The 23,862-nt window shown below is 34.6% G+C and overlaps 3 protein-coding genes across 3 annotated transcripts; 1 reads left to right on the top strand and 2 right to left on the bottom strand.

Annotated features, from left to right (window-relative positions):
• Positions 1 to 331: 331 nt before the first annotated feature.
• On the bottom strand, positions 332 to 2,216 carry LOC106795661 (8-amino-7-oxononanoate synthase). The gene is made up of 2 exons (XM_014766322.3): positions 1,737 to 2,216; positions 332 to 605 (listed from the first exon to the last, which is right to left on the bottom strand). Exons 1-2 carry the CDS (start codon positions 1,959 to 1,961, stop codon positions 573 to 575), a joined length of 258 nt encoding a protein of 85 aa, XP_014621808.1. The 5' UTR covers positions 1,962 to 2,216; the 3' UTR covers positions 332 to 572.
• Positions 2,217 to 8,310: 6,094 nt separating this feature from the next.
• On the top strand, positions 8,311 to 9,431 carry LOC100800301 (uncharacterized). Its single transcript, XM_003542316.4, has one exon. The coding sequence runs from the start codon at positions 8,741 to 8,743 to the stop codon at positions 9,188 to 9,190; it is 450 nt and encodes a 149-aa protein (XP_003542364.1). The 5' UTR covers positions 8,311 to 8,740; the 3' UTR covers positions 9,191 to 9,431.
• Positions 9,432 to 22,696: 13,265 nt separating this feature from the next.
• On the bottom strand, positions 22,697 to 23,687 carry LOC100787605 (protein LURP-one-related 6). Its single transcript, XM_041007929.1, has 3 exons — positions 23,613 to 23,687; positions 23,237 to 23,467; positions 22,697 to 23,122 (listed from the first exon to the last, which is right to left on the bottom strand). The coding sequence occupies exons 1-3, from the start codon at positions 23,685 to 23,687 to the stop codon at positions 22,979 to 22,981; spliced, it is 450 nt and encodes a 149-aa protein (XP_040863863.1). The 3' UTR covers positions 22,697 to 22,978.
• Positions 23,688 to 23,862: the final 175 nt, after the last annotated feature.

Genomic DNA, 23,862 nt, shown 5'->3' with positions numbered 1-23,862 from the left:
AAATACTTCAATTGAAATTCTTTTATTTTCAAAATTTTGTGTTTAGATAAAAAAAAATAAAAATTATGAGGGTGAAAAAAAAATGAATGAAAAAAGAAAAGATATGATTGGTCTATTAGTTGTACGTGTCCTTTTATGTTCTTAGATCCCCGAACGATGTTCCATAATCTGATACGTTGTTTCTTGAGGAAGATGGTAAGAAGAGAATTTCAATTTCTCACGAAAATTGAAATTCCAAATTTTTAGTTATTTAAAATTCTCTTTTAAAATTCTAAAATTTTAAATTTTTTACAAAAAAAATATCTAAACAATGAATTATAGATTACAGAAATTTAAATTTTATGATAAATTATTTTCCTCAGTTAAAATTCTGTATCTAAATATACTCTAATGGTAATGACAGTAATGTGGCTATCAATCCTTCACGGATTTCTAAAAAACAAATTCTCCTCAATTCATTTTGTGGAAAAGCATATTAAGTTTCACATGTTAAAGGAGAAATTATTATGCTTCTAAATAAATAAATAAATTATCATGTAGTCGGAGTTTCGGACGGTGATTCTCGGGCGTAGTCAACTTCGGAGACTATCGAGGATGCCAATCTCCTGCAATTTTTTTTTAAAAATTAAATTCAACTAGTTGAATCCGCTTCAGAAAATAACCTATATTATAAAATATTTTAATATTATCATTCAATAACAAGTTATTTTTTATAAAATTCAATAACAAGCTAGGGTATAAAATAACTTTATTAATTTTATAATAATTATTTTAAAAATATACTAATAATACTTGTTATTGGTTAAAATATAAAAATTACGCTGATGATATAAACTATAGTTATGTCAGGACTGGCTTAACAATAACGTTGAAGAGAAATGCTATATTTTCTTAATAATAATAATAATATATTAATTTTTACATTTTACGAGATAAATATTTATTTGTGTAAAATTATAAAATATACTCCGGGAAATGGATATTAATTAACAATAATTGAATATTTATAAATTATATTTTAAATTTATAATAAATAATTTTAAATAATATAAGATTATTTTCAAATGAAATGGATAAGCAATAAGCTATTAATTAATAAAATCAATTGTGTAGATAAAGGAAAATTTATTACATTTTTAGATGATCGTGCATTCTAGGTTGACGAAGTCGAAAACTGATTGTGTCAATCTAGTTGAAATATATTTTTTATAATCAGCTATAACTTAATGATAATTTTATAAATATTTTTTTAGGGATATTATTAAATTATGAATAATATATTATTTTAACTTGTAACAAATTTTAACTTGTGAAAACTCATTAAACTATTAGTGCTTACATTATCTACTCTATTTTTGTTTTTGCTTTCCCTTTATGAATTCTAAATTTTGTTTCATTTTGTTTAAATTAAAAATAAATAAATAAAGTGAATTATTGAAATTAAGAGAGTGCGAGTCAATTTAGTTTCTAAAACTACAGAAATGTGACTTTAGTCTTTAAAATTATGAAATATAGTCATTTTAGTCTTTGTTTTGGCAATTTTAAGAGTAAAACGACTGTCTTTTAATAATTTTAGGAGATTAAATATATTATTTTATTTTTGATGTAACTTCAATTATACTTTGATGAATTACTCTGGCCTCTGGGGTAACTAGAGTCTAGAGTTATTAGTGAAACCATTTAAAAATATAAAAAAATAATAAAAAAAAAACATGGCCGAAGAAGAATAAAGGTACCAGAACTGGGGTGTCATGCATCCATCTACTAAACGTGGTTTCAGCAATTTCCACTTCGACAGAAGATCGGTCCCGCTGCTGCATTTCGTCGAACACTTGGAACGCACCATCGTCCGCCCCGAATTCTCGAGGCTGGCTATTGCGGAGGCAAATGGGTCTGAGAGAGTAAAGGGTCTCGAGCGCCTCTCCGACCCAGTTGTCCCAGCATGCAATTGGCGTCTGCATGGTTGGCGCACACAACAGAAATGTTGGGTTGTCTACTGTCTTTGGGTGCAGTTACCTGTTAATGTTAGCTTTTCATGCCAGCATATCACGTGTGCTAATTTGCTACATCATCCTCTTGAAATTGACTTCTCTGTTACTGTCTCTTGAAATTGTAAAAATATTAACGCAACTCTTTCAACAACGTCATTTTGAACGGACAGCACCACGGGAACAACGCTGTTTGAAACGGAACGGAACAGTAGAGAAACTCACGTCCGTTCCTCTTTACTTTATTCCACTAACTATCAACATCCTACCTTTCAAGTAACTCATTTATCTTACCACCAATTTCTTCAATGTACTTACATTAATTTAATTATTTCAATTTAATTTAATTAGAGGTCTTTCTTTAAATCTTAGGTAATGCAAAGGTATTAAATATTATTATTATTATTATTATTATTATTATTATTATTATTATTATTATTATTATTATTACATCTTGTAAAAAAATAGTGCTAATATTGTAAATTAAAAAAAAAGTTTGCAAAAAACACTAAAATATGTAAATAAAAATATGTTTGATATAAATGCTATTTAGTCACAAAAAATTATTTAATAATAATATGAAATGTAATTTAATATATATCTATTGTATTAAATAGAATATAAATGTAATTTCATAGTGGTTCAGATGACCAATTCTAGAACTAATCAAGCATGAATTTGCTATGGGCCTATGGCACTATGCTAAATTTTCTATTTGCTAATTTGGATTTTAATGGATTTATATCATAAGAATTTGAAAGGATTTTATATATTTACAAGATTTGAACGGATTTTATGAATTTTTTAAAAAACTTTAAAATTACAAGAGTTAGTAAAAAATAATAAAAATGATGAGGTTTTGGATAAAAAATAAAAATAATATAAGTTTTTAATCTTTTAATAATTATATTGATTCTAATTTTATATCTTTCTATACTAACCTTTCTTATAATAACTTATTCTCATTCTCACGTGTGGATTTAAATAATAGATTTAAAGTAATAGGTCAGTTTCTTAATTTTTTGTATTACTATAATTATTTCATTATAAATTTAACGACATATTTAAATGAAATGCAATAATAAGCATATATTAGAAGGAAGTAGTGAGGATGAAAAATTGGTAGAAGAGTTAATGAATTATGTGGATTACGAAACAAAGGATGATCATCACGAAAACACTGTGTCAAACAAGTAATGAATATAATCAGTATAAGAAAAATGCATGGTTAGTCTTGGTACATATTAATTTAATTTAAAAAACAAATAAAAAAGTGGTATAAGAGGAAATGAGTATATTTGAGATTTCTTTAAAAAAATTAAAAGTTTTAATTGAATACCACAAAATTTATTTATACTATTTAAGAATCTTGATTGAATACCATAAGACTTCTTTGTATTGAAATCCTAATTCAGTGCACCTCCTTAATGATTTTAGAGTTAAGTTAATTATTTTATATTTTTCTTTTTTCTTATTTAAATATTAATAAATATGAAATATATAGATAATAAGGAAATATTTCATAATTTACTTTAATAAACTATAATATTTGATATATTTTATTTTATAAAGATTACCTTATGAAAATTTGACCATCAACATGATTAATTTTGAAATATTCACATAATACTTAAAAGTTCTATTTATAATCAATTGTTTTTAATAAATTATAAACCGATAACAATTTTATTTTTTTAAAAATATTATATAACGTACAAGTTTAATAAATTTTAATTTAAAAAATTATAAATTTATATTTACTATTTTATTTTGAATTTATAATTTGGAGAAACAATCAATCAGAATAAATTTCATATAATTAATTTTTTTACTCAGTTTTAATGTCATCATATTTTATATGATACTAAATATTTTAAAAATGATAAATTTATTTATTTATAGATATAGTTTTCAAATAATAACAAATCCAACTAGTAAGTACAAATTAAGAATGAGCATGAATGAGAAAGACGCAAACTTAGGAAAAGAACATGAGAGTGAGAGTTAGGGTGAGTAACTGAAAAATATAATTATCATTCAAAATAAATATTTTAATTTAATAGTATATGGGAAGAAATTTATTTAAAAATCATGTGTCATTTTTCTTCTTCTTGTCTCCCTTTCTCTTAATCCGATCTGCATATGTTCATTATGTTTACTGCATGAGATTTTCTGTCACCTCCCCTATTGCGTTATTATTGTCGAGTCCCATTAATGGTACATGTCAAAGTTAACAAATTAACCTTAACTGTAATGACAGTAATGCGTGGCTATCAATCCTACACGGATTTCTATAAACAAAATTCTCCTCAATTCATTTTGTGGAAAAACATATTACACAAGGTTAAAAAAAAAAAAACATGTCTTTTACCATCACAGGAAGAAAAGGTTTTGTTGTAAATGTATAAGATATTGAAGAATTGTTCACACTTAAAATCATAATTATTGATATGAAAAGTGAATCTTATGTTACAATAAAAGTATAAATGATATTGATTATTCAAGAATCAAAGTCCATTTGCTTTGTACACAAAATATATCAATAAACTTTTATGATATGGTTTTACGGGATTCTTGCTGAGGGTATAGATGGAATTTTCGGTATGTTAAGGGGATTAATATATCACTGCCTAAACTAACATTATCTCATTTTTCTTGTTACACTGAGAAGTATGAGTGATGGTGCCAATTTATTAAGGTTGTCTTTCTAGGGACTCTACAAACTCTTTTCTTTTTCATTACAGAGATCTAGTTCTGGAACTGACTAGGAAAAAAGGAACACAAAAAATAATTCAAATATCAGGACAGTACCGTATGCATACATTTTTCATATCAGAAGATGACATACAAAGTGAAGACTGAAGACACCCTTATTCAATAAAAAGTTGAAGCTGTCAGTTACCATTTCTACGCACACGGCAATTTTTGTTTTGTTTTGTTTTTTAAGTGAAGTTGAAAAACTGAAGTCATAAAAAACATCACTTTCCCTCATGATCATCAAACTTACTGATCATCTTTGCAATCAGTCACCACATTTACCTGCATAACCATTGCCTTCTTATTTATCAGGTAGTCCAGCTTAATTAATTAGCCTTGTAGTTAATTAATTACATGATTGAGAGTCGATAAAATTGATTTTGAATAAAATTTATTTTGCTTAAAAATGACTTTGAAGTGATCTAATTTATGTTTGGATATTTTTATCATAAAATTAAATTATGAGTAAGACTTTATATAAAATTTTAGATCTAACACAAAAGTTATTTAAAGTTATTTTAACCTAAAATCAATTCTAAACTCATAATCAATTCTCAATACTTTTTCAATGTGAATCAAACATGTCAAAATTGATCCAAAATCAATTCTAAACTTAAAAATCAATTCTCTAATGTGAAATCAAACACAACCATGAAATTGATATTGAAGAAAACCAAGTCAACATCATGTTTGAATCTTCATGTTTGGTGACTATAATCCTTCACAATTTAAATATGCTAACAATTAACATTAATATTACCTGAAGTATTAAGTGACCAGAGAACGACACATCAGGCATCAGGAGCATAAAAGTCAGAAAGCTTGATGGGCAGCTTATCAATATAGAATAGCACAAAAATAGCACTGCTTTTTAGGTGGAAGGCAACGGGAGTGGACAGGAGAATCTCATCAAGGAATAAGCTTCCAAACTTCATACACCACAAGATAGTGCATGCTTGAAAATATGTTGAGAAGTGAAAAATAACAACTGATATGTAGAACCTATATTTATTAGCTTCTCACTAAAGGTGGAAAATCATGTGTAAGATGTGGAACCAACCACGCTAATAATCTTCTAGTCTGTTTGGAACCTCGTCCATTATTCCGTATACGTACGTCCCCATAGGTATATCCTTTAGCACATCAAAATGCAAGTAGTAGTGGAGACCAAGTTTAGTGCCAAAAACAGCAAGAGTGAACATCCACTGAATAATTAATGCTTCTATCACATCATCCCTAAACCTGGTTCAACCATTTGAAAATTGAAAGATTCACAGCTAGAGGCTGCAAAGATAAGTAAAACCTTAAAAATCTATACTCTATAACAGGTTATTTGTCCGTTAAACTGATTGCCAGCAGAACCCTTTGGCTTTGGATATGATGAGTGTTGCAGTCATGGGGCCAACCACATGGACCAGGGGTCACTTGGCCTTCAATTTTATCCCTACTGGCTAACAAATCACTAGCTCAAGATTTTGACTCTTCCTAAATACCATATTGAAACCAGTGCAGGTTGCTCGCGAATCACGACAGACATACTTCTTCAATATTTTGTCTCCAACCAGGTACAAAAAGTCTTGAAAGTAATATTTATTCATTCATGCATCTCAAAAGGCACCACTCCTTGATGTATCATTTTGTAGTCACTGGTCCCAATAGGAAAAGATTCCTTCACTTATTATAGATTACAACCTTACTCTTGTTGGTGGATACAAGTCCCAGGTCTTTTATTTTTTGTTTCTCACATATATTTTCTGTCTGAGACAATTCTGTTTGAGTAGTCATGGGCACTAAATGTAAGTATCTCTCCGGCTGGGAATTTGAATCTTGATTTGTCACATACATTACGAGGATTAGCCCTTTGCACCTGTTTTCTGGTTAACAGAAGTAACCTCGCCTTCAATATCATGATGCCCACTTATCACTTGTGTCTACGTCACTCTAGAAGAAATGGCAAAACTTGCACATGGCTAATTTTAAGTCATTGCAATGTCATTTTCATACAATGAATGAGTCAATAAGATAGGCAATAAGGAGCCATCTGAGTCCCGCACTTCAAGGGCCACATCTACCACTTGGTTAGGGCATGTTTAATATCGTCACATTTAAGATGAACTAAAGTAAAATAGCCCTTTGGTATGAACTTGAAAGAAAAGAACTTAACAAACTCGTCAAAACATGAAAGCACTCTGCTCATAAATTATTTGGCAGGCCAGGACTGTAGCCTTACTTATGAAACAAAAAATAGTGATACCATCTGCTATAACCTTGAGCAAACCCTGGATTTTAGAATTGTAATCTTTAATCTTGCTGTATACTACTTCATCCAAAACTTTAGCCTTTGTGACAGGTAGAATCCTCTATAGATATAGCCATAATAATGTCTTACAAAAATCTTGTACTCAAGATGTGGTTCACTTTTTGCCTATAAGAGTTTTATGTCAACTTTGCGAAACCACATACAACAAGAACGCCTTATCTTCTTGTAGTGATTCCTTTGGAAGATGGAGACAATATAATATGCGTGAATGTTTCCCCCTGCAATTGGTAGTTTTTGCTTTTTGGTGAGCTAAAGCTGAAAGTGGATGTGGCATCTCCAGTAAACTTGGACTATTGAGTGAGAAGTGGAAGATTTGAAATGTGAAAACAAATAAAACTTCCAGAACCAAGCTTGAGCATGATGTCACATAACTTAATTTTTCTTTTTTGGAGAGTTTAGTTAGCAATCATTGAGGTTGAAATCCATTCTCATTTGGGTGGGTCCTTTGCCACATAATAGAGTTCTAACTTGAGGAAAGTTAACACATATTAGTCATTAGCCAGTCCATGTTTTTCCTATCAACAGTTCAACACATGGGAACTACTTGGTTTTAGCCAAAATACACCCAATCTTACTATGGGCTAACTGTTTTCCTCTAATCATTTGATGGGTTGCTCATACCTATATTAATTGAACAAAGTGACACTTAAGAAGCACGTAGTTATACCGGAAAAGAATGGCGGGTGCAGTTGAAAAATAACTATATCAAGTGCAGTTTGAAGTTTGAACATTAAATGACACTAATTTTTTGTATGACATGTCATGCCAATCTTATGGACCAAATTACAGGAACAGCTTTCAAAGTAAAGCCACAATCCAATACATGGATACATATACATACATACATATACATACATATCATATAGTATATGCATGTATGTAATGTTTGATTGCACACCTGCATCAGTCTTGAAGAGACATAAAACACATTAAGACAACAAGCTGCTTTTCACATGTCAAAATAATTGACAATCAATACCTACAAGTTAGCAAATAACAATGAATACGATCACGGATTCAAATAAAAGAAATTTCCTTAGCATACACGTACAAGTAACTTAAGAATGATGCCTAGATTGTAATTGACGACAAAGTGAAACGAATTTCGATCAAAATTGAGTCAAACTAATCCCACGTCCCAAAAAAGCGAAATATACACTATAGTTTCCAATAAGCACTGGCAATTATCAAAAATATGATAGACACTGAGGAGTGAGATGTCACAAGTTTGGAGGCTACCAAGCAACGATCCCGTTTTATTGCAGTATTTTTCTTCTACATACCTGTTTATCAGATTAACAAGATAAACTTAAACGGTTGAAAATTAGATAAATGTGCCAAAATCAAACAAATGACAACGATCTACTACCAGCCAATCAGGTTAGTTTTCCATGCTGCCATATGCAAGGAGTGACACGTGACAAGAAACACCAAAATGACAAGTTAAAAGCTCGTCAGTGACTCATGTCTAATCCATTTCAAGGACCCTGATATATCATGCTTACAGTCATTTATACTAATATAAATAACACTTTTTTTTATTTTTCTAACATTAGTTTATTATCATAGGACAACATAAATCTGTGTTAACTCCCTGTGTCCCTCCCTATATTATTACTACCGAGAGAGAAAGAGTGATCTTGCAAGTTCTGTTCTATTCCTGTTCCAGCAAGCCATGGCAATTTCAGGTTCAGAGACTCAGAGTCCTTCAGTGAAAAGCGTTTCTCAGGTGGAAGTTGAGTGTGTGAAATGCGACTCGTGCGGGTTCACAGAGGAATGCACCCCTGCGTACATCACGAGGGTGCGTCAGAGGTACCAGGGTCACTGGCTGTGTGGGCTGTGCGTGGAGGCTGTGAAGCACGAGGTGGTGAGATCAGATAGTCTCATCACCACGGAAGAAGCGCTGGACCGCCACATCAGCTTCTGCAGAGAGTTCAGATCATCTGCGGTTACCAATAATAAAACAGAGCACCCCATCTTCGCCATGGGACGCGTTCTCCGGAGGAGCCTCGACTCTCCCAGGCCTCTCCGATCGAACTCGAGTGGGGCTCTTCCGTCCGTGGACGGAGTTCGTGCCTCACACTTCCTTCGATCGGAGAGTTGTTTCTCTTCTATCTCGGGTTAAAAAGGTCTTTTTAGTTTGCTTTATCAGACTCTTTTAGTTGCAGCAGGTAAAGTATGGAGCGTGTGTTTTTCTGTGACTGACAGGTTTTAGAAATCTATAACGAAGGCTCTCTAACATTAGCCCTTTCTGTTTAGATTGATTGAGGGGTTTTGTTCCATGGCTTCGCTACTAGCTCCTTTTTTTCTATGATCTTCAATGTATATACAGACTGATTAGCAAATTCTAAAATTTAGTTCTTCTATTCTGTTTGTTTGCCTTTTCAGTATCTTCTGCAGAATTAGACAAAAATTAGATACAGTTTCTTATGTGCTTTTGATACTTTTTCTAATCAAAATTAGAGTTTTACTTATGTTGACATGCTAATCTTTATTACACAATTGTCAACAGGAAACTCCAATTCTGGTTTAAAAATGGTACTAAAAACACATGAAAACCTCATGGATATTCCACCGGATTTTTATTGCTTCATTCTGGTTCTGTTTTTCCATATGTTGTTAATTTAGTTTTTTTGGTATTGGGGTTGTTAAGGAAATCTGCTTTAAGGAATTAAAGCTGAAAACTCTTGTAATTACCTAACTAATAAATTCGAATCAGAACAAAAAGACAGCGCAAAGTTGTGATTATGATGGCTGGCTCAAGGCTCAAGCACTCCTTAAAAGAAACAATTTTGTGTTCATTGGCTATAGCTGTACGTATGCATAAAAGAATATGAGAATCTTAAACCTTTTCCAGACTAATAATTCCAGGTGTGCTTAGCTGTTTGTTTCAATTTTAAGCATGTCCATTTAACAGTAATGGCTTTATTAAATAAATAAATAAAAAGAAGTTAAGGAAAGTTGATTAATTGGGGCATTTGCATGCGAGATATTGACACAAAACGAAGGTGCAGCGAAATTTCCCTCAAGTGAAAGTGCCATCGCTTTTGTCGGAAAAGTTTAGCATTTCCAAGCTCCAGTTAGTATTTGTATGCCAGACAAAATTTAGATTAGAGCTCGGGTCACAATAAGAATGCACTGGACTGGAATGAAGCTGCAAGTAGCACGTTTTCATTTTTTGTACCTTTTTCTAACGCTTATAACTGAATGCCTTGTGATGCTGCTTTTTCATACCTGAATTGCATTGCATTCTTGCGTTACAGGATATAAAGTTTATTAACTTTTCCTATATGATCATCCACTTGGAACCTTTTGCATAAGCAATTAGTGCTCTTTATCAGAACACCCCAATTCACGTTTTTGTCGCCAAGGATATGCAGTATAACATGAATAAGACGAACATGGTTGTGTTGTGCCTGATGTGAACCTTCAGGATGCATCTTCTCCAGGAGTTTTCTGCAAATTGTAACATAATATACATCGAAACAGACAAAGAGAGAGAGAGAGAGTGGGGACAGTATACACATCCAACATATCGGATCATTATCAATTACATTATATGTCGTTTTATTGCCATTTGCGTGTTTTTGTTGAAGACCTGGACCTCATTAACTAGAAGAACATGATAAAAAGATAAAAATATATCAATAAATAAATAAGAACTCATTCACTCTACGTTTTTTTCGACCAGTTAAGTTTACTACTTACAGATTTTCAAAGTTTGTGCTTACGTGTTTTTGTTAGAGTAAAATATCAAAATCATCTACTATTTTCTTCATATAGGTTCATCAAAAAATTGAAAGAGTCAACAACAACTTATAAGATCACGTATTGTGGTGTCTAACTATAATTTCTCGGAGACAGACTTTGAGATTACGTAGAAGCATCGGGATTCTCTTAATTTGATGCTAGAAATTAAGTAGAAGAGAAACGAATGTTAGAAGCAATGAAGTATTGAAAGGAGTTTCCTATGGTTCAAAACCATAATCAAAAGAAACCTGTACAAAATATTATTTTTTAATAAATGGGAACAGACTACAAAGTGGTGCTACATGGCATGCACCGAGTTTGAAGTAGTAGTAACCTTCAAATAAAACAATATTGAAAAAATACGCACCTACATAAAGTCATTGATTTTCCATGTGAAAAAGAGTATTTTCTAAGAACAATGCGGTATGTTAAACTTGTCCTCACTGCTATTGTATTGCCTCATAAATTAGCTCCATTCTCAATCATCAAAACAGTCAAGTGTTTTACTGAATGGAATCCATCATTTCATGGGTCACCGAAATAATTTCAAATTATGCACTTTTGTTTAAAAGGTAGTTTACCTAACCCCTCTTGTAGTGCTCATGAAATCAATCCGCGTTCTACTCCTCGTGCAAGTACACCCTCAATGAAAAATGGCCTAGTTAATCCAATAAGGCAGAGCTTTTTAAGAGCATTGCCAACTTCTGTCCCCATTTTTCTACTAATACCTTAGATACTGAACAGGAACTAAACGTGCGAATCATCATGGATCTTCTTTTACGTGATTTCTGTGACCCTACATTGACCACAAAGATCAATTAAACATATAAAGAGCTTCAAAATAAGACACTTCTTATATTTTTCAATTCAGATATTTGAGTGGACACTTCTATATAATTCAAATACTTGAATCCATACTTAAATATGCATAAACAGTACAAGGACAATGTCAATGGTATTACAAAAAGATATTCAATTTTTTGTTTAACATTCAGAAAAATGGTGAGTCTAAACTCTAAAATATAATATAAAAATATTAAAATAATGACTTCTTAACATTTTTTTTTTTTGTGAGGCTCATTGTTATACAAAAGAAATCGAATCCTAGCACATTGTTTTGAAAAGGTGAACATATGTTTTTTCACGGGTATATTCATCTTATCGAGAGATATTTTTATGAGCAGATAGAGTGATAATATTGTAAAATAACGACTTTTAAATATATTTTTACGACGTTTATTATGTGTATGTGGTATACTGGTATTCCCATATCTTATATTTTGGACATTGACCCTGTTAAAGCATTAGTGTTTGGTGTCTTTGTCAAAATTCATGGTTAATAGATAGAGTCATCATTAATGCAAGGTGCTATCCCAAGAACTTCATAGCTGCTCTAGATAGCTACTCAATCCTCCGTATGATCAGGGTGCATGACATGAGACATAAGTAAGGAGCAAGACTCTGCTACTTCAGTACTGGTCATTCCCAGATACCATTTAGGCTCTAAAGAGCCTGATGAAGAGTTTGACTTTTCAATACCTTCATTTTCATTGTAAAATCAACATCAAAGCCCAATTTTCACCGCATAAACAGTACTGGATCATCTCCACCTTTTTTTTTTTCAAGACCCCTTTCTGGTATCCAGGGAAAAGAAGCTTTTGAAGAACAGCATATTGAGTCCAACTGATTGGAAAGATTTTAATGTGAATCATACAAAATCCAAGCTCTACTTGTACGGGAAAAGATTCTACTAGTTTTTTTTGCCCAACATATCTCATTTAGTATGTCAGGTTCATTATATTCAATAGCAGCTGGCAGCTGTGTGATGTCCCTCAAACACAACACTGGATAGATAGGCTAAAAATTGAACTTCCATTCCCATGTTATTCAATAAGAAGAATCTATTTGATAAGCATATTTCAAGACAAACTATATGAGTGGGAAATAAAGTTTTTGTGCCAATTTACTGGATGTGTTTGATGTATCTTTATACATTGAAACTGCAAGTTGAGGTACCACTCTGACTGCATATCTAGTTAATACTACTACATTTTAAGCCCACATGTCAGCCTGACTTAATTTTGGTATTGTACTTTCCTAATGATGAAATTTGCATTTGAGCGTATTCCAGTACAAAAGATGGCTTCCTATCCAAAGTTTATTCCCTAGGCCAACAGATAATTTAACACACTAAATTCTACTGAGACTTACCTTGTGGAGTGTCTCATGTATTGTTTCCAGGAGTCACTCCCAACACCCATTTCTGCTCCATATGCTGGACCATAATCCCACCTATAGTAGGAAATGCATCATTATCAACTCAATAGCACAGATTACAATATTCAAATTATACAGAATCAAGTAATTTTATACAAAATATCTCTACGTAGTGTCCTTCAATTTTTTTATTCTCTGGTAAGTGGGATGTGGATTATAGCAATATATATGATTACAAAGCACATGATACCTGGAGATAGCACAGGAAGAGGTCATGTTTTAGGGCATCATATATCAAATATCATATAGGGACTATAATAAGGCTGGAATCATTATAAAAGAAAAAGACGGAGGACGCTTCACTTTACTTTAGGCAACTAAACCAAGCATCATTCAGGTGGCTTATACATCCTTTAACATAGAGTAGAAACTTATATATAACCAATTTAAATAGTTTATAGTATATAACCTGATTATAACATTATGTACCAGGACCAATTAAGTATACCTAGAAACAGCACATAAAAGTTGAAGGCCATGATAACACCTACTATTCCTAGTGAGTTTCATATCTGAGATTAAAAAATAAAAATGCATGCAATATAGTTAAAGTTTATACCTGACATCAGTAAGTAATCACAGCTTAAATAGTATAAGCTCAAACATCATATGATCTGGACCAGTAAAGAAACATGCAGAAGAGAACCTAAACTCAGAACAATCGGGAGAGAAAGTCGTATAAAAATTAACAAAAGTGTATCTGTAAGTACATCAAATAGCTGTCTCACTAGAAGGGTTTTAAAGTAAAAATTTGGCATCAACATATTATAAATAATTCGTATGGTCTGATGGTATAATTGATCCATTCAGCTGTCTGCTTAGCCCAACAGCATAATCACATATATTATGGAGATAGCTTGATAGGTTAAAGCAAACGCTATGTATGAAAGATAAACTTTCACATGATAATTTTCTCTTGTAGATAGGTAGTATGTGATTAGATAGTCTTGTATTCTGTCAAACTATACACTGAACCTCCCCAATTTCTTCTGAAAGAATTTTTGTCTGTTTCAAGCAACACTAGACTACTCATAGGATCAAATTTGGCCCTTAATGCTTCACCAATTAATCCGTGTCACGATCTCACCTCTCTTTGGTTCAGGAATCTGCGATTTAGTTTCCAATATATATATTTTTTGATCATGTAAGAAATACAAGTAAGCAGAAAACAGAACTAGGGTCTAGCAATGGAAGGTCCAGAGGAATCAGCCAAAAGAGAAAAGGTGTCTGCGTTAGAAGCACCATGCTTAGCTAACCAGTCAGCTGGGGCATTGTGATATGAACAGAGAAGCTTCAATGGAGGGCAGTATAGACATAACAGCAACTACAGAAGGTGAACTCACAAACAAAGAGGTGCAAAGGGAAACAGTACTCAAAAGAAAGATAAAAAAGCCCACCTATTTGAAGGATTTCGCCTGAAGGAATCTAATTGGAATTGCCAGCTCACGCGATCTTCCACAATCCTCCTGCTGATGCTGCGTATCTGAGGGGAAGCAGCCATAACAGAATTAGTGACGTAATATTCCTAGGATTATACCAATTCTAGAAGAAAATTATTCCTTCCTAGGATGTATAAATACTATGTAAATAACAGAAGGATTAATAAGAAAAAGCTGGTATTCCTTATCTTAGAATCTTCCTTGTTTCCTTCTCTTTTTTGGAGGAGCTGAACCTCTAAATCAGCCAAGTTCATAACATTGGTGCTCTCGTTTCCCTTGATACTATGACGAGTCCCCACGAGACATCTTCGAGCAACCTGGAAACCATCCTCACTCGCCTCACCGACACCATGCAGACCATGAACCTTAAACTTGATGAACTTCTTCACCGCCCTTCCTCGTTTTCCTCTACGCAACCAGAACCCCCTCCTGTTCCCACAACACAGCATAAAATGAAATTAGAGGTTCCCCGTTTCGATGGAACAGAACCTTTAGGCTGGATATTCAAAATTAATCAGTATTTTGAATATCACGGGACTCCTGAGCGGGATCGTCTTACCATAGCATCATTTTACATGGAGGGAAGGGCACTTGCTTGGTTCCAATGGATGTCAAGCAATGCCCAGTTCACCTCATGGCCTGGGTTCCTACAAGCCCTGCAGACAAGGTTTGCTCTGTCACAGTACGAAGACCCAACGGAGTTTTATTTAAGTTGACACAGAAGGGTTCAGTGAGTCAGTACCTTTCTGAATTTGAGGACCTTGCGAACCGGATAATCGGCCCGCCATCTCCCTTTCTGCTGAGCTGCTTCATCTCAAGCCTCACCTCGGAGATTCGCAGAGAAGTCCTAGCTCACCAACCGCTCACCCTCGTCCAAGCCGCCGGTCTGGCCAAGCTTCAGGAGGAGAAGATTGCCGACAACCGCAATCCCCCACGGCCTCACGCACCCCCCTAGCCACCCAACCCCTTTCGTGTTCTCCCTGCAACCTCTGAACCTCGTCAACCTCTACCCCCCTTGCTCCTAGCCCCTCCGCGACCCCTCCGCCGATAATGAAACATCTCACGCCGGAGGAGATAACCTCACGCCGAGAGCGTGGGTTATGCTTCACCTGCGATGAGCGTTACCATCGCGACCATCGTTGCGCCGCTAGGACTTTTCTTTTGGTAACTGAAGACGAGGATACCTCAGACCCTAAAATAGACCCAACTGACCCACCACCTGACCCGTCAAATGAACCCGACCCGTTCCAGGCCCAAAGAAGCCTTAATTCATTTTCAGGCCATCTGGCACTTAAGGCTTTACGTATGGTGGGGATTATGGCCAACCACCGTGTGGTGTTGCTCGTCGACGACGGCAGCACCCACAACTTCGTGCAGCCCACTTTGGTGACCCAATTAGGCCTTCCATGCCGAAGTATCTCACCTCTACGAGTGATGGTTGGCAATGGCCAACACCTGGATTGTTCTTGTATCTGCGAGGGAGTCCCCATTATGATTCAGGACGTCCAATTCACCATGGACTTACACGTATTACCCGTTGTTGGCGCCAACGTAGTCTTGGGAGTCCAGTGGCTCAAGACATTGGGCCCAATTCTCACTGACTATGGTTCCTTGCGCATGCAATTCTTCTACCAGGATCAGTTGATTGAATTAAAAGGGGACAACGCGATTGACTCTGGCCTCCTCAGTCACCATCAACTCCGGCGACTCTGCAGGACACAGACCCAAGCCTCTTATTTTCGAATTGCGATCTTAACAGACAACCAGAAGCCTACCCACTCTCAAGACTTACCCACAGAAATACAAGCCTTACTCATACACTTCTCTACCCTGTTCCAGAGTCCCTCCGGCCTACCTCCCACCCGAGACACCGACCATCATATCCACCTCCTTCCACACACCGACCCTGTCAATGTATGCCCCTACAGGTATCCCCATTACCAGAAGAAGGAGATAGAGCAGCAGGTGAATGATATGTTGCGGAAGGGGCTCATCAGGCCAAGTACCAGCCCTTTGTCGTCTCCGGTTCTCCTCGTCCGTAAGCAAGACGGCTCTTGGAGATTCTGCGTTGACTACAGGGCCCTTAACGCCGTGACAGTTCGTGACAGATTTTCGATTCCCACAATTGATGAATTGTTGGATGAATTGGGAGGAGCTCAGTACTTTTCAAAGCTTGATTTACTTTAAGGATACCACCAAATCCGCATGCATGACCCCGATATACCCAAGACTGCTTTCAGAACCCATCATGGACATTACGAATTCAAAGTAATGCCATTTGGGCTCTGCAATGCACCAAGCTCATTCCAGGCCACCATGAATAGCATATTCCGGCAGCATCTCCGCCACTTTATCATCGTTTTCTTCGATGATATCTTGGTGTATAGCACCTCACTCGAAGCTCATCTTCAGCACTTAACAATCACGTTTCAGGTCCTCCTTGACAATAATTTTGTTCTAAAACTTTCTAAATGTTCTTTTGCGCAGAAACAGGTTGAGTATCTTGGCCATGTCGTGTCTCATAAGGGAGTCGAACCTGTAGCCTCGAAGATAGAAGCAATTCGACAATGGCCAACACCACGATCAGCAAAAGCTGTCAAGAGCTTTCTAGGACTTGCAGGCTTTTATCGACGATTTATTCGCAATTATGCCACCATTGCTGCTCCCTTAGTTCGACTCACGACTAAGGACTTTTTTGATTGGTCCCCTCAAACTCAAGAAGCTTTTGATCAGTTGAAGACAGCTTTGTCCACCGCCCCAGTCCTAGCTCTCCCGGATTTCACATTACCATTCACCGTGGAGACTGACGTCTCCGGTGTCGGCATGGGGGTCGTGCTCACTCAGAAGGGGCACCCTGTGGCGTTTTTTAGCAAACCTTTTACCCCCAAGCTTGCCGTAGCCTCCACCTATGTTCGTGAATTAGTTGCCATCACCACCGCGGTCAAATGGTGGCGGCAATATCTGTTGGGTCAACGCTTCATTATTATCACAGACCACCGTAGCCTCAAGGAATTACTTACTCAAGTAATTCAAACACCCGAACAACATAAATACTTGGGGCGCCTCTTGGGATATGATTATGTCATTCACTTTCGCTCAGGACATCAGAATTAGGTTGCGGATGCATTGTCAAGGCAACCCGAACAGGAAACCTCACAGTGTTTGATCCTCTCAGTTCCCTCCTTGACCTTCTTGGACGAATTGCGACGACAATTGGAAGCTCACCCTAAGTTCCACCGCCGGAAACAGGAAATCAGAGATGATCCTGATAACCATCCCTCATTTTTGATTACTCAGGACTTAATATTAACAGAGGGGCAAATTTGGCTACCCAGGGATATTCCGATCACGACCACATTGCTTCAGGAATATCATACTACCCTGACAGGGGGCCATGCGGGAATCACAAAGACATTGGCCAGAATCTCCGAAAACTTCACTTGGACTGGTCTTCAGGAGGACGTTAAACAATTCGTGGCCAATTGCATTGATTGCTAAGTCACTAAGTACCAGACACAGAGGGTTGTCGGACTACTATGCCCCTTACCAGTGCCCCATCAGCCCTGGGAGGACCTTTCGTTAGATTTCATTGTTGGACTGTCGGCGTATCATGGCAATACCACAATCCTCGTGGTAGTGGACCGCTTTTCGAAGGGGATTCATCTGGGAATGTTTCCAACATCCCACACGGCTCATATGGTGGCATCTTTGTTCATTGACATGGTGGTCAAGATACATGGGGTCCCTCATAGCCTGGTCTCCGATAGGGACCCCCTCTTCATCAGCAAATTTTGGCAGGAGCTGTTCAAGGCTAGCGGCACTCATTTACGCATGAGCTCTGCTTACCATCCGCAGAGCGATGGTCAAACAGAGGTGCTTAACAGGGTAGTGGAGCAGTATCTCAGAGCTTTCATTCATAGGAGACCAAACCGGTGGGGAAAGCTTTTGCCGTGGATTGAGTGGTCTCATAACACATCTTGGAACACTGGCATTGGAACAACACCTTATGAGATCACATTTGGACGGAAACCATTCAATTTCCCTGAGTATATCACTGGGTCTTCAAACATCGAAGCCGTGGAACACTTACTGACGGATCGAGATGCTACATTCCAAACAATTCGCAAGAAGCTCCTTAAGGCACAGGAGGCCATGAAGAGGCAAGCTGATAGCAAGAGACGTGATGCACAATATCAGATAGGGGACTGGGTCCTTCTTCGTCTTCGCCCTCTCTGACAAACCTCAGCAAAAGGGCCACAACCAACTTCCGGCAAGCTCGCGAAGCGCTTTTATGGACCTTTTCAGGTAGAAGACCGCATAGGCACCGTAGCTTATAAGTTGAAGTTACCAGACTCAGCCAGGATTCATCCTGTATTTCACTGCTCTAAGCTTAAGCCTTTTCGGGCAGATCTAGAGCAACACCCAAAACTGAATTTGCCTTCCACTTTTGTCAATGACCAACCTGTAGTGTATCCCTTGGCTATTTTGGATTTCAAAAAAACTCAGGAAGGGACTTGGGAGATACTAGTTCAGTGGTAGGGTCTCTCTCCCGACGAGACCTCTTGGGAGGATTGGGAGCAGTTACAACAAGACTTCCACCTTAAGGACAAGGTGCGTCTACAAGGGCCGAAGAGTGATATGAACAGAGAAGCTTCAATGGAGGACAGTATAGACATAACAGCAACTACAGAAGGTGAACTCACAAACAAAGAGGTGAAAAGGGAAACAGTACTCAAAAGAAAGATCAAAAAGCCCACCAATTTGAAGGATTTCGTCTGAAGGAATCTAATTGGAATTGCCAGCTCACGCGATCTTCCACAATCCTCCTGCTGATGCTGCGTATCTGAGGCGAAGCAGCCATAACAGAATTAGTGATGTAATATTCCTAGGATTAAATCAATTCTAGAAGAAAATTATTCATTCCTAGGATCTATAAATACTATGTAAATAACAGAAGGATTAATAAGAAAAAGCTGGTATTCCTTATCTTAGAATCTTCCTTGCTTCCTTCTCTTTTCTGGAAGAGCTGAACCTCTAAATCAGCCAAGTTCATAACACATTGCCTTCACGATAGCAGTGTTGTAACCGAACACTCCAGTTTCGACGAGACATTCATATAGCCATTGTTCCAAGCTAGAAGAAGAACTTGGTGATAACAGACTTGGAAAGGTGCTGAACGATGACATTTTTTAGAGTCTGAATTTGACTGGTTTGGGTCCAAGAATGTGTCACAGCCCACATTCTTGAACCCGAAACAGTCTCCTTCAGAAAGCCCAATTTCTTTGTTATTAGAACCCCTTCCCCTACCTGCAATCCAATTCATCGATTTTGCGATGCAACCTCAAAAGTCAAAAGTCAAAATAATAAGTACATAAATAAACCAGTAATCAATAAAATTCAGTCCTAGAAAAAATAAAGATAAATAATTTCTTAAGTTTAGTAATATTTTAAAATGTGATTTGCCTTAAAAAAACGTGATTAATCTTTGAAAAACTAAACTTTTTACTTCGTTTAGGACAAAATTATTAGTAACTTAATTATTTTTTAAAAAATATTAATTTAACGAATTGAAAGATTAGCTTATCTCATGTTCATAATTTTAAAGATTATTTAACAATTTTTTTTTCTAATAAAACCTAAATAAATAGGAATGTTTTTTTTAATGATCGAATGGAGCTTTTAACTCTAAATAGTAAATAATTAAATGACAAGAAAGGAGAAAACCAGGATTACGAGAAAAAATAGCTAGAAAGCTGGATCTGCTGACCTATTTTGAATCAGAAAGTAGTGTGATGTGAAGGATCAAAGAAAGTGAATGAATGCCTTCATAAAGTAGTGATATTCTAGGAAGTTTCATACACTAAAAATGGATGAATATTGATTGGTGTGGTAATTAGTGTCCTGAAATTATTCGTGATTTTACCATGTGTTGTAGATTTATTAATTTTATAATAATTTTTTCTAATAATTCTTCTAATTGTTAAATAAAATACTAAATAAGTTTTTTAAATATTAAATATATTGTTTACTTTTATATTTTCATTTCAAATTTAAAAGAAAATTATTAAGAAAATGTTGCAGAAAAATATTATTATTTTTTTATACTACCCTTCATCCTTTTTCTGTGACATGGAAAAAAGAGAGAGAAAACTGCAAAAAGAAAGAAAGAAGAGGGTATAAAATTCAAGGTAGGAGCAATGTAAAAAAAAATAAACTAGGAAAGAATATAATTCTACTTTTTATTAAATATTCACTAATTGTCGATAGAATGTTTAAAATTAATATAACATTAAGTATATTTTTTATTTGTTTTCTTTTTCTGTCCATAAAAAGTATCATAAACAATCTAATTGATCTATTTTATAAATTTTCGGTAAATCAACTATCATATTTTATATTTTTGTCTAAAGTAAATCAAAGATTAATCAAATCATTTTTATATTGTGCTAATTTTATTTACACAGATAGATTGACTATATTATTAAGAAATTAACTCAAAGTAAAGTTAAATTAAAATCAAATCAAATAAGATTTAAATATGAGACTGTGCGCTTAAAATATCTAAATCCAGTTTCATTCGTATTAGCGATATGTTAGTGAATCTTATTGAGTTTAAATACATTTTCAGCATATCCAAATTGATATATACTTGGATTTAATAAAAAATAATTTTGCAACACAGAGATTTTATTTATATATTAAATTAATTCTTAAATTTATTATTCAAAATAAGCTGAAGAAAAAAAAATAAAGAATTAGTTTTTCACTTCACTATGTTTGAGGATCTTTCTATGCTACATATAGTACATGCTATTATAGCATCTTTGAACACCGCAAAGAATTGGCTCATCGTGATTTCAAATTTTCAGTTTATATATCACAACTATGTAAAATATTTGTTTCCCATTTCAGTATACAAATCAAACAAAAGACAGAAAATAAAACTCATTATTTTCTTTATCTTTTTTCCTTGATTTTCATCGCAACCAAAAGAGACAAGAAGAGAAAAGATCGAGATACGTGATTAATATGATAGATAATGTATTGTGACATGGAGGATAAAAAAAAATATTAACGAGGTATTCCTAATTTGTGGATGTTCAAATATCAGCATGAAAAGAATAAGAAAAGTAATTAACAAATTATATCTTTATTCCAACAACTGATGAATACCATGCATACGATACGAATAACAGATGAGACTAGAACTTGAAGGAAGTAAAACAACGGTTCTTAACCCCTCGTCTTGCAAATTCCCTACATGTTCGAAACATCTTTACTTGCAAAGACTGAGCATATTTATAAATATTATAACATCATCCATAAAATCTCTTTAATTAGTAACTCCATGTGAGAGATAGATCAAAATATTTACGCAATCAGAAGCCACTGTTTGAAAGATAAATAATGAGAATATTTTATTCAAATAAGTAGGTTAAATTAGTATTTTAATTTTTTAATTTATTATTTAGGTTCAATTTGATTTTTTAATTTTTTTGTTTAATTTGGTCTCTAATTTTTAAAATTAATTTATTTTATTATTTTTATTTTTAAAATCGAATTACTTTTTAAAAAATATGTATTTTGTAATGGATTAGAATCATTTAGTGATAATTTGAAACCGCTACAAAATATGATTTCTTATCATTAAGATTAAAGGATTAAATTAATTTAATTTAATAAATTAGAGAATCAAATTAAACCAAAAAAACTAAATAATTAAATTGAATCTAAAAAAATTAATTAAAATACTAAAAAAACTAACTTAACCAATTAAGTACACGCTTTTTAACTGTACATTACTTTTTTTTAGGTAAGTGTAACAATACATTACGGGCAAGTATCAAATTAAGTACACGCATGTTCAAACCAATTTCGTCAAATCCGTGCGTAATAATAAATTAAGCAGTACTTCATTTTCAATCCGTTAACTAGCATCAGATATCATTCTTCACCAATCCAACTTCACAAATATAAATTCAGTCTCACAGATATTCGATATCAATAAGTAGTAAAAGTTAACGTTTAATTGGAAGAATAAAATAAAAGGCTAGAATTCAATGCTAAATGGTACGATCATGAAGACTCTTGTATCATGTCGTGAAAAAAAAAAATGAAGACTCTATTATCATGTCGTGAAGTAACTATCTTAAAAGATTAAACGGTTGAGTGAAAGCACTTCTTTTTTTATAGGTAACAGATCACATTGATCATTATTATACATTTATACAAGACAAATCCCTTTATTACAAGGGAAAATGCCTTAATAGCCACATTTCTTCGTAATATACAACTTTAGAAAATTAATTCTAGACAAGTTGATGATCCCTTTCTTCTTAAGAAAATCTTTAATCCCCGTTTATATGCCTGTGTGAGAAAGAGTGATCCTACACACAAAAAAAAAAAAAGCACAAAACTCAGAGCACATGCTCAGTAGAGTTTTGGATTTAGCAGTGGGTAGATTCGCCATAAATGTAATCAAGGATAGCGATGACTCCAAAGACAAAAGCTTGATCCATCCCAGGATTCACCACTACATGGTACAAATCCTTGCTTTCAATCAATTTCTCCACTTCCTTCATCATCCTCACCTAATAAATAAATCATCAACCAACACATTCAAATAACAACTTAATGTTACTTCCATAGTATCATGTTGGAACATATAATTCTCAACTCAAACAAATTAATTGGTAGGCGCGTACCTGGGCTACCTCGTTGCCTTTGGAGTCAACAATGCTACAACACTTATCCGGGAAACAGCCACTGATCTTAAAGTCACAGCCTCTGTTCCTAGTGAAGATTCTGATTGCATTGTTCTTAACAAAACAAGAATTGGATTCTCTCAAGCTGAAAATCAGCTTCCTTGATCCTTCGTAGTCTAAGCTATAACCTTTCCACTTCTTGTAAATGCTCAGGGCCTCAACCATGCCTCCCTGCACATTTATTGAAAATGTTAAATTAACCAAACTGCAACCTTCCCATTTGTTAATATGAAACTCAATCACTCAACCTCAAAAACAATTTGGTGAAAGAAAAAAAAAATTGGGTGCCCAAGTATTCTAACCAAGAGCCAGAAACCTTGAAAATTCCAGCATATATTTTTCTATACACAAACTTAGAGATTGAATTTCTAACCACACGCTTAAATTGCATTTTCTATCTGCAAACAATATTGAAACCCACCACTTCTCTCCTCTTTTTTTTTTTTCTCATCACCAAATCAATATTAATATTATATCCCCTACTTAAATTACATGTACACACACACACCCCACTCACACACACCCTATATATATATATATATATATATATATATATAGAGAGATAT

Source organism: Glycine max, chromosome 13, assembly GCF_000004515.6.
Source record: "Glycine max cultivar Williams 82 chromosome 13, Glycine_max_v4.0, whole genome shotgun sequence".
In the NCBI taxonomy this organism is placed as follows: domain Eukaryota; kingdom Viridiplantae; phylum Streptophyta; class Magnoliopsida; order Fabales; family Fabaceae; genus Glycine; species Glycine max.
The sequence above is the reverse complement of the archived record's forward strand: the minus strand, read 5'-3'. Positions and strand labels throughout refer to the sequence as shown.